Below are 11,139 nucleotides of genomic sequence, written 5' to 3'. Positions count from 1 at the left end.
CGGCGGATGGGCAGACTTTAAACTTCTTCGGTGGGTCTGTTCCTTTTTTATGCCACTGCATGGACTCTTGCTTACTCTCAGGATCATAGTGATGAATGCACGTTTCATTACCGGTGACAATGCGTTCAAAAATTCCACTCGGATTTTCGGTACAGAGCTCCAAAAACCCCTTACTGCACTCAACTTGAACTTGTTTCTGAAGCGGCGTGAGCATTCGCGGCACCCATCTTGCACTGACTTTTGAAAGATTCAGATGTTCATGAAGGATAGTGTGAATGGTACTTACGGATAGCTTAGACTTTTCTGCTAATGTTTTGACTCTGATACGGGCATCTTCCAATACAAGTTTCTCGACAATTTTGACGTTGTCTTCAGAAGTGGCACTTACCGGCCCTCCAGCACGGGGGTCGTCTTCAATTATCTCTCTACCCCGTTTAAATTCACTAGACCACTTCTGAATAGTAGATAATGTAGGAGAAGAATCTTGATAAACAGCCACCATTTCTTCATGAATAACCTTTTGAGTCTTTCCTTGTTTTGTAAGGAATTTAATCACTGCGCGGTGCTCGATTTTCGTCAACATTGTGGCGTCTGTCATTGTAGTTGTCTTCTCGTATTGATAACTTGAATACTAATGATGACAATTACATGAAATTTTATATTTATACCCTTAAAGAGTGTCTTTAACTAATGAGGTAATTAATTTACTCTTATCATTAGTTAATCACCCCGATACCGAGAATACATTGAACGCCCTGATAATAATGAGTTTTTTATCCCACTCTACAATGTGTTAGGGCACGTACTTCAGTATTGGATATTATAGTGTTTTCCACATAACGTAACGTACATGTGAGGTCAAAACTCAACTCTCTAGGGGTCGTATTCCAGAACTCTACTCAATGCTCAAGGCAGGACATGAGTATTGCAGTGAGCACTGAAAATCATACTCAAGTCCTTGCCATTAGGGTCGTATTTCCAGTGCTTGAAATCATACTCAAGTCTGCTCAAATCCTGACTTGAGCATTGAGTAGAGTTCTGGAATACGACCCTAAGGTTCTAGAATACGACCCTTAGAATAGCAGCAATTTTGATTTTTTATACTTAGTTTTCTAGATGAATGTTCTATAATTATCATATTACGAGAAGTAAAAGCAGTACGAACGTATAAAATACTTATTCGAAAATTTAAGATTAGCGGCTATTGATGCTATTGAATAAAATATCTGTGAGGTATGTAAAAAAGGTGGGAAATATTCTAAAAAAATAATTAATGTCAATTTTTAACAAAAAACTGCCAAAAAAAATGTTTTTGTAATTTAATCGTAAAATAACCAAATTAAGATATTGTTTTAGTGTGTTAATTCTAAACTATTTCAATTGTTCTTAAAAACGAGACCAAAATATAATCCTATGTCTACAATTCTAAAAGTTTTTACTACTTGAACTTAGCGTCTTAACAACACAAAAGAACACTCTCGGCTGTAACAATGGACATGCCTTCAACCATTTACTACCTGGCTCATTCTGCCTAGTTTGCAAGTGCAAACGGGACAAAAGATAAGCCCCAAGCATGATCCTGATTGAAAAAAAGTTCCAAGGGTTCTTAACGGTACTTTTCATTTAACTAATAACAGTCAGTTGTTACTCTCTACTCAGACAACACAACATGACTATAAGTGCTTTCGTATTGAAATTTATTGTTGGTTCGTCATGAATAATCAGCAGTATCTCACAGATATTTTATTCAATAGCCGCTAATCTTAGCTTTTGGAAAAAATATTTTATATTGCTTATATGCTTTTACTTTTCGTAATATGATAATTTTCGAACATTCATCTAGAAAACTAAGTATAAAAAATCAAAATGGCTGCCATTCCTAGGGAATTGAGTTTTGACCCTACATGTACTAATGTTTTCCACATAATATTCAATACTGAACACCCCCTTAACATATATTCATCTAGGCCTTAAAGTTTGTACAGTGCGTGCCCTAACACATTGTGTAAGTTTATTATAAGTACGGTAGAAAAAAAATAATTCTTAACATCCTAGGAAATTAAACTATTTTTCCTGATTTAAATTATATTTGTTTTTCAAACAAACCGACGTTTCGGGCCCTTTATAAATTTTAAAAAAACAAACATTAATTTTTGTGTAATGTCACGTAGTTCACTAAGTAGTCTGTGGTGAATGTCAAATTGTCCATCACGGCAAATTGATTCTTTCTTGCGAAACAAACGTGTCCGAAAATTATTGCAAATATAAAATACTATAACAATTAGTAGCGTAGATCATCGGTAAGAGGTGTAACACACTCTTCTCAATAGTTTTAGTTGACAAAATGATGTATCGAATGAAGAAAATCATCACTTACGATGATGAGATTGTGCTACCGACATGCATGTATCGTATTAAAAATCCAAATGACTTTCTAAAAGCAGACGAGGCAAATATCAATATCAGCGAGCAGGTTATCAAGTTTCTTAAGGTTTATTCCATTACAGTATCCTTTAGTGTACCGTTCTGAAACTATACACGACCCATTTCGTATTCTAACCAAAAGTATATCTTTCAGCCAAACTAACATACTGTGCTTTATACGCAACGTATACATTCATTATATATCCGCATATTATTACCTACTTTTCATTACTGTACCGGTACTTACAACTCCGGTACCTATCTGGAATATATGGAGGGTACTGTGCGTGCTCCTGGGGCGGCTCACCCAAGGCACTAGCCTTTTGAGAACCGAATGAAGTCCGTGCAAATGGGCTGATCTGGCGTTAGGATCTGACTGAGTAGGTCACAGGGTATACTGCCGCCCACCAACTAAAATGCAGCTAAGTGACAAATGGTCAAATATCTGTTTTAAATAGCACAAGGTAGAGCACAAAATTATCTTTACCTGCCTCCGTGGCCGAACGGTTACCATACCGGACTGCCACGCAGAGGTCCCAGGTTCGATTCCCGGGCCGGGGGAAATATTTGTATGGCCTACATTTACTTATCTCGTGAGTTTGGGTGTAATTTGTGGTTGTCTATGTGTGTGTCCATGGCACCCGCGATTCAGGGTTTCCCTAGTGCGTGGCTACATGAGTGTGTGCATTATAATTATAATTATTTTAAACAGTTAAAATTAGTTACCATGTTCAACTTTGGAACTTACTTTAACGAAGCATAGCTGAAATATCATCAATTTCAATATTCTAAAATTGGGTTATGGTTTTTTATGATATTTCAAAAAATGATTTTGTCACTTAGCCGTGTTTTAGTTAGCGGACGGCAGTATAGTGCCCTTAAAAAGTTATGGGACTGTACCTGTTTTATAAATAGACAATGTTTCGTTTTATAGTCTTATAATGTAAATAAAACATAAATTATGGAGATTATTAAAAATTATTACATTTTAGGGCCCTAACCGAAAAATGGCTGAATTAGAGGAACGACAAGATAAACTTTTGAAGAAACTGGACATTCTTTATGATAGAATCAAGACCATTAGCTCAATCTGCAGCCAAAGTACTACAAGTAACACTACTCAAGCCACTAAGAATTTAAAACAAACTGTGAGTTGATTATTCTATGGTCTAGATTTATATTTTAGTATTTAGTAGCTGTAGAATTTCTTGTGAAAGAGTTATTTCTGCCACTAAGCAGTAATTTCAGCATTATTGTGTTTCAGTTTTGAAAGGTAAGGGTGCAAGTGAAATTACAGGCACATGGGACTTGTCAACTTATGTCTCAAGGTGACGGGCGCAGTGGCAGTGCCCCTAAGATCTTTGCGATTTAAAGCTCTGAGTGGCACTGTAACTGTTATGGACAGGTGTGTAGCTTACCATCAGGCGCATGACTTGTTTGTCCCGTCACTTGATGTTATATATATATATATATATATATATATATATATATATAAAATTAATTAAGAATATATATTCTTAATTAATTTTCTGTTTACACAATTTAAATAAACTGTTTTATATCTATTGTATTTTAAATAGAGGTTTATTGACAGTGTTGTAGATACTCAATAAAAAATTAATACAAAATGCTGTTCCTCTGGATACATGAAAATAGCTCATGAGTTCATGTTTCAGATCCCAACACCTGAAGAAATTGTAGTCGTCTTGAACCCAGAAAACCTACCTTGGTTCTTAAAACTGTTGTTGAAGGAGTCAAATCTTGCAGTAAATGTTTCTTGGCACATCCACTCTTCAGTGCCCAATGAAAAAGTTGCAAAAATCAAAGCATTTGTTAACAAATTGAAGACTACTGGAAATTCTTCCAAAATCAATTTGAGGCTGATATTTAGATATGGTAAGTTCTCTCAATATTAGACATTCATTGTTAGTATGGTACATTACATTGGGTTGAATTCCATGACTCAATGTCATGGAGCTTATTTTTTTGTGATGGATGCAAGGCACTTATGTTACAAAACTCCTTCATGAGTTTTAACATCCTCTTGTTAATTGAAGGGTATGGACAGTGATCTTAGCCCTCTGCGTATTTCGCCCAATAGTTTGCCTGAGCATTGTTGTGTGCTGGATGCATGCTCTGCAAGAAAGGCTGTCTGTGACACTTAAATTAAAAAGGACCATGAGAGCCGGGTCACACGGGCGGCACGCCGCTGCGACAACGCACCAAGATTGCGATGAACAGTGGTGCACGTACACTCTGTTAATAAAATTGGATCAGAAGAGACATGTTGTTGCTCTTATTTATCCCATATAATTTCTCTTGAATTAAACAAATCAAGTAGTCCATGTCAATATTTTCTTCACAATTTTTTTTCTCCGATTAAAAAAAAACAAAAAATAAAAATAAACTGAAACAAACAAGTGTATGACCGCATAAACGAATGAGCGACAGAGTGCGCGTTGGAGCGGTGTCGCTCCGCCGTCGCTATGTGTACTCCTCTCCCCGCCTAGTCTCGCTGGTTGTAAGTCCGGTACGCGTGTGGCATACCATGGATATTTCTATGTAGGACGCCGTAGCGTTACCGCTCTATATTGTTACATTGAGTTTACTTTTTGTTTTACTGGAATTTTACTTATAAAATAATGAGAAATAATTTGTACAGCTGCAATGTAGCTTAATAAGGTATTTTAACTTTGATTTGATGTGTATATTGAAACTTGTAATATACACATTATACTAATACTACCTTATATAAATACTAATATATGTATACCTTAGTTGAATAAAGAAATATGAAAATGAACATTCTGTGTACAAAACTTTTATTAAGCAAAATAAAACACTAGTATTATTTATTATCTTAGTGTGTATGAAGTCAGTGCAGTTGTACATTTTTCATTTTTTCCATAGGCTGTAGGTACCTATTTGGCAATGAGATAATTGACTTCTCCATTAAGCTTAGAATAGTCTGCTAATTCGTGGATTTACTAGAACTGGTTAATCACGCCTTTTTTGCCGTGATGCTTCAATTATCAAGATTGAAGAATGGTAATTCTGAAAGAAAGTTATCTCAGCATCATCAGTAAAGCATTTGTATAACTTTGAAACAGCAAATAAATTTTTGTTGTTAGAACAGCCATAAACATCTGAGGCACAAATTCACTAGTTCAATTTTTAATACTTAAATATTCTACTTATCATGGCACTGGAATAAGGTACATAGTGTGTCCCCTAAAGTGTTGTACTGTGATCGTCTTATCTGATAGTTGGTGAATGGGTTATTGTTGACTTGGTTCATCAACAATAATGTATTTCCTATAATGATCCATTGCAAGGTTCCTACTAGAGATGAAACGGATATACGGTAACTACCAGGTATCCGGCCTAATTTTACTATCTGACCGGATACCGGATAGTAGAACAGCACCCGGCCAGATATCGGATGTCTAAAACAGAAAAATTAAAAATTGTAATAGGATAAAATAGCAAGTACAGGATCATCGAAAATCTGTTCATGACTTGTAACTGAAAGAACTATGAAGTTAGATAACGTTATCTGTAAATTTAGAATTCAAATTTCAATAAAGGCAAATTAAAGGTGGATGAAGATCAGTTTTTCTGCATTAAGTGGTAAAAGTCTGTACCGATTATGTTCATAAACGATGCCAGCTTCAGAGGACAGTTTTTCACTACAAACTACTTGATATTGCCAGATCACCAAATCAAAGGGTAGTGAACACTATCGATTGAAACCGTCTTCAAATAATAATTGATCTATTTCATATACAATGTGTATCGACGATAATGAAAGGTTTAAGTATATTTAGAAAAGATTTTTTTTGGCAAAAACTGGCATATATTAGTTAAATCACAAACGGCAAATTACTAAAATCAAATTGAAATAAAATTGTAACGGGCGTATCAAGTGGTACATTCATATTTATAAAATTACGACTACAAATTTTAATATAGCCAAAGAAAGACTATAGAACTGTTTTTTTTCTTTCACCACGAGAAAATTGCATTCGGCACAACTAACAAATAGCCCTGATATTAAAATATTACCAAATTTGCGATTGTGTGTTCACTTGACATTTCTCCTGCCACCTTGGGGATGGTTCTGCTACATACCAACTGGCCACCTTGGATTCAATTGACAAGCGTGCCAAAAGGTTTATAGGTGACTCGGAATTAGTAGACGTGAAGCTGCAGAGCCTTAAACACTGTCGTAAAGTTGCCTGCTTATCAGTATTTTATAGGATATGTCACGGAGAGTGTGCGATGGAATTACATGATTTAATTTCTCCTTCCCCTTTCCATCATCGGGGGACTAGACGTAGGCTTGGAATCCACCCCTATATTGTGGATATTCCAAAGATTCGCACGAAGCGTTACGCTTCCATATTTATATTCCATATTTTAATTGCCTCTGTGGCCGAACGGTTACCATGCCGGACTGCCACGCAGAGGTCCCAGGCTCGATTCCCGGGCCGGGAGAAATATTTGTATGACCTACATTTGTTTCTCTCGTGAGTTTGGGTGTAATTTGTGGTTGTCTATATGTGTGTCCATGGCACCCGCGACACAGGGTTTCCCTAGTTCGGGGCTATGTTGAGTGTGTGTGTTATATTATTATTATATGGCGAACGGCTATGGAGTGGAATTCCCTCCCTGCAGACTTGTTCCCTGAACGTTATAACTTGGACTTGAATAGGTATTACTTAGGTGTGCGTCGTCGACCTAATCGTCACTTTCTATCAGGTGAGATGGAGGTCATTTGATTAAAAAAAAAGAATTTGTATTATTGAATAAATATGTGAAAGCGCAGTCATTCACTAATCATTTAATCACGGCGATGCGCATTGTAAAGCGGTCGCGATACGTTTGCGCAGGGGGCCACATATCCGGCGGCCAGATATCCGGCCTAAGTTTTCGCCAAATATCCGGTACCCGGCCAAATCGCAATCCGTTTCATCTCTAGTTCCTAACACTAAGTTATTTCTTACAGGTTCAGCTGACTCAGAATTAAAGTTGTCTTCTTTGGGAGTTCCTATTGTGGGGAATGTTAACATTCTGAGATACCTTTCATACGTGTACCCCAGTACCCTGCCTTACGACCCAGAAGATTACTATGTTGACTATCTCCTTGACCTCTGTCATTTGCTAGAAAGGACTCCAGAAAAGAACAAAGATGCTGTGACTAAAAAAATCTTTGCTCAACACAAAAGCTGGATTTATAAAGATGAGTTCTCAATTGTCGATGGGGCTGTTTATAATGTTGTAAAGCAATGGCAGAATAGCACCAAATATGTACCAAAGAGTTGGTTTGATAAGTGCGAAAAGAAGTTTTTGTAAGTTGTAAATAAAGAGCAATTTTTATTTTAAAATTAGTTGCATTATTTTAGTAATATATCAGTATCAATGGTCAAAAAAAGGTGTTTCACATAATATATAGATATGGCTACAAGGAGAGACATAGAGTTGTTAAAACCACCAAAATTTAATTAATTACTTTTTTCGAATTCCGTATGAAAGAAACTCCTCACTTTATTTTATTTATGAAGATAAATAGCACGTACATGGGTAGGGCCGTTAAAATACCACTTTTTCGTCTTATTTAAGCGTGCAGCAGTACGTTTCCAAAATTCCCCTCGTAAATAAAATTTAATTTTTTTTTTCTTAAGTTCTAGCAAATGTCGCCGTCCCTCAATGTATATCTACTGCATTTTGTACAACACCATTACTTTAAAATCCAACTTCGACTTAGGAAGTCGAACGTCAGCAGCTTTGTCTTACGATGCAACAACCATTTTCGGAAAGCCGAAATTCGAACCAGTAATGTTTGAAAAATAATATTTGGTGTTTTAACAGCTCTATGTCGCTCTTTGTAGCTATATCTACACAAGTATTTATATATGTGGTTCACCTTTTTCCGATCATTGGTAATAACAAATCATCAAGATACATTTTAAAGTTCAAAGGGTGGAAATAAAATGATCTATGTTTTTTTAAATTATTGTATTGGTTGAAGATATTAACCAATTGTACAATATTCCAATATACAATTCTTCGGTATGTAATGAAATGGCACCTGCTTTTAACTCTCAATACAATTGTATTTTGTTCAAATGTAAAAAATCATTTAAATAGAGATAGTACAAAAATGAAATCCAAAAAATGATATGGAATTTCATATAAAGTATTAGGAAAAGTGCATCTTAACAATTATTGCTTTATAATATACTATATTTTTCATATAATTGAATTAATTATTATTGTTTAAATCTTAATTATGTGAAATTAGAACTAGCTACCGTAATAAGGAATCATTTTATTGAAAAATTACAATAGATCACAGTTTTGGAAAGAGTTGTGCCAAATATAAACTTTCATGTAAATGCATGCATTTGCCTAATTATTCATAATTTCATATTTAAAAACTAATATTTACAACAAGAGTTTAATTTATAACTATCAGTCAATTGCGATAGATAAGTAAAAATAATAATAAGTTACAAAATTATGCAATAGCAAATTCTTATTTTTTTACTTATTTTCGAAAATTAAGTAACTAAAGTAATGTAAAATCAGTTAAAATTATATCAATATGAATTTATATACAAAAATCGATTATGTTAAATAGGTAAGTATACCTAATAATAAGATAATGAGCTTAATCGGCGGTTTTACATTGTGCCATTTATCTGTACTATTTATTTCAAATACGAGCAAAATGACAGTTCAATGCGCAAAAGAATTGCCAGATTACAAACAAGTATTGATTGCTGTCGATAAATATCCTAGCGACTGAATATCGGTGTCGTTTATGCAATAAATGGTCTAACTTCTTTAATTTGACTATACACAAATTAATATTCATAAAACGTAAAAAAAATAGTAACAATTAGATACTGTCTTGGAAGATTAACCCTTAATCGGTCTTAATGACCGGCTGAGAGTTACGATAATGGACCTTATTGACTAACATCCATATCAATGCCGGTGAACGAAGGAACACACGGCAAATTTTGAACTTTATATTCGTATTTCAATAGAATATTTTTTGCCCCGTTTTTATCTCTATGAATACACTACAGTATACGTAACAGTGTGGAGATTTAGAAACGTGCAGTCCTTGCCGTATGTTTTTTTTCAGAACATTTGCTGCAGTTTTTAGTTGTAAACGCTTCGCCTGTAATATAGATTGACATTTTTTTTCGTTTAGGAAATGAAGTGACCCTTGATAAAGTTCCCTTTGTTCATGAAATCCAACCCGGCGCCGTAAACCATGAGCGTGCCGGCCTCTTTGGCGAAATACTCTTCGACAATCGTGTGGTTTACCTTTTGATCGTGTACTTGTCAAACTTTAACCGCTGCACCCGCCTCTGTTCGTATCGTTGCTGTTTCTTGTCGAACCATTTGAGTTGGAATTTGTTGTATTCTTCTACGTGTGCAGTTTTGCGAGAGATTGCACATCCCAGTTGCTTTTCTGTAGACTCTCTATTATTCCTAATTTCTGCATGTATCTTTGACGAATCGTTATCTCTTTTTTCTCGGTGCCACTCTTTAGTTTCGTGTACAACTTTACCCTTTTTCAGCGTTTTGTACTCAAACCCGTCGCTGGTTCTCGTGCATGTAACTACAGGGGTTTTGGCGCCTGGATCAACGGCTATAACTTTATTATATATTTTTATATATTTCCTATAACTGTTGTTGTTTTCAACCTTGGTTTTATATTTGTACCCTTTCTCAAATAATCTATTCATCGACATTGAAACGCAAACGCCGTCGGTGCAAAAACTATAACCGAAAATTTTTGAGTAGGCTGAAATATTTATTCCAATATTGTTTGACATTTTCTGAAAAAAGCGTTCACGACGATGGTGTATTCTGCCGATCGACTCTGCGTAAAAGTTAATGCAAACCCCGCGAGTCGTAGGTGAGGTATTTCTACCCGTGAGAATACACAGGAAATACATTGAACGACTTCTTATTATTTTCCAAAAGCTCGTGTTGAATATTTACAAACAGCGGGACAAACTTTCAAAAATTTTGTTTTACTCCTTTCTCGGTAACATTGTTGGCGTTGAACCACTCACCGATTTCGTTATCACTGTACGTATTTTTATAGAATGCATTGAAACACGACTCGTGTACCGTGCCTTTGATAAATTTTCGAAAAACTTGAAATACATGTATCGCTTTAAGCGTTTGAAAGTGTGCGTGTGTATATTCGTCTCCAAAATTGTATTGTACTCCTTGGCGATAGCCATTAAAGTGAACGACCTCAACGCTCCGTCATACACCACGTTGTTATTCAATTGCTTGTATTTTTCAATAATAATAAAATGGATCTTGTAGCTTATGTTGTCTACCCTTCAATACGTAGGTGAATTGTAAAGGTTCAAACTTTGGAAACAGGAGAAGAAAGTCATCACGAGTACTTCTTCTTTTAAATGTTATGGCTCCATCGAAATAATCAATGATTTTGCCAATGTCAAGTAAAAATAACTATGTACGGTAGTTTAATATTATTATAAAAATTAAAAAAAAAATGGCGATTTCGCGAATGTCCTGTGAGAATATCAGTAATGTTTGAAAAAGTAATTGACAACTCTTACGTCGTTTCGAATCGTTTTCAATGTAGACCAATGATGTTAATGTAGACTATTTTTTTCCATCCTCAAAGGTTTTCAATAACCATTGACTTACAAT

General features: G+C 35.2%; 1 protein-coding gene across 3 annotated transcripts; it reads left to right on the top strand.

The window, feature by feature from the left end:
* The first annotated feature begins 2,248 nt into the window (after positions 1-2,248).
* Positions 2,249-7,790, top strand: LOC113237413 (aminoacyl tRNA synthase complex-interacting multifunctional protein 2-like). 3 transcript variants are annotated; one of them, XM_026473866.1, is made up of 4 exons: positions 2,249-2,473; positions 3,417-3,572; positions 4,101-4,320; positions 7,433-7,790. In XM_026473866.1, exons 1-4 carry the CDS (start codon positions 2,345-2,347, stop codon positions 7,777-7,779), a joined length of 852 nt encoding a protein of 283 aa, XP_026329651.1. In that variant the 5' UTR covers positions 2,249-2,344; the 3' UTR covers positions 7,780-7,790. The 3 variants fall into 3 exon arrangements, with proteins under 3 accessions (XP_026329651.1, XP_026329650.1, XP_026329652.1); XM_026473865.1 differs by having other exon boundaries at positions 2,249-2,491; XM_026473867.1 differs by lacking the exon at positions 2,249-2,473 and adding an exon at positions 2,595-2,804.
* Positions 7,791-11,139: the final 3,349 nt, after the last annotated feature.

The sequence above is a fragment of the Hyposmocoma kahamanoa genome, unplaced genomic scaffold (assembly GCF_003589595.1).
Source record: "Hyposmocoma kahamanoa isolate Upper Pololo Valley unplaced genomic scaffold, ASM358959v1 93, whole genome shotgun sequence".
NCBI classification, from domain to species: Eukaryota; Metazoa; Arthropoda; class Insecta; order Lepidoptera; family Cosmopterigidae; genus Hyposmocoma; species Hyposmocoma kahamanoa.
This window is presented reverse-complemented; position numbering and strand designations above follow the sequence as displayed.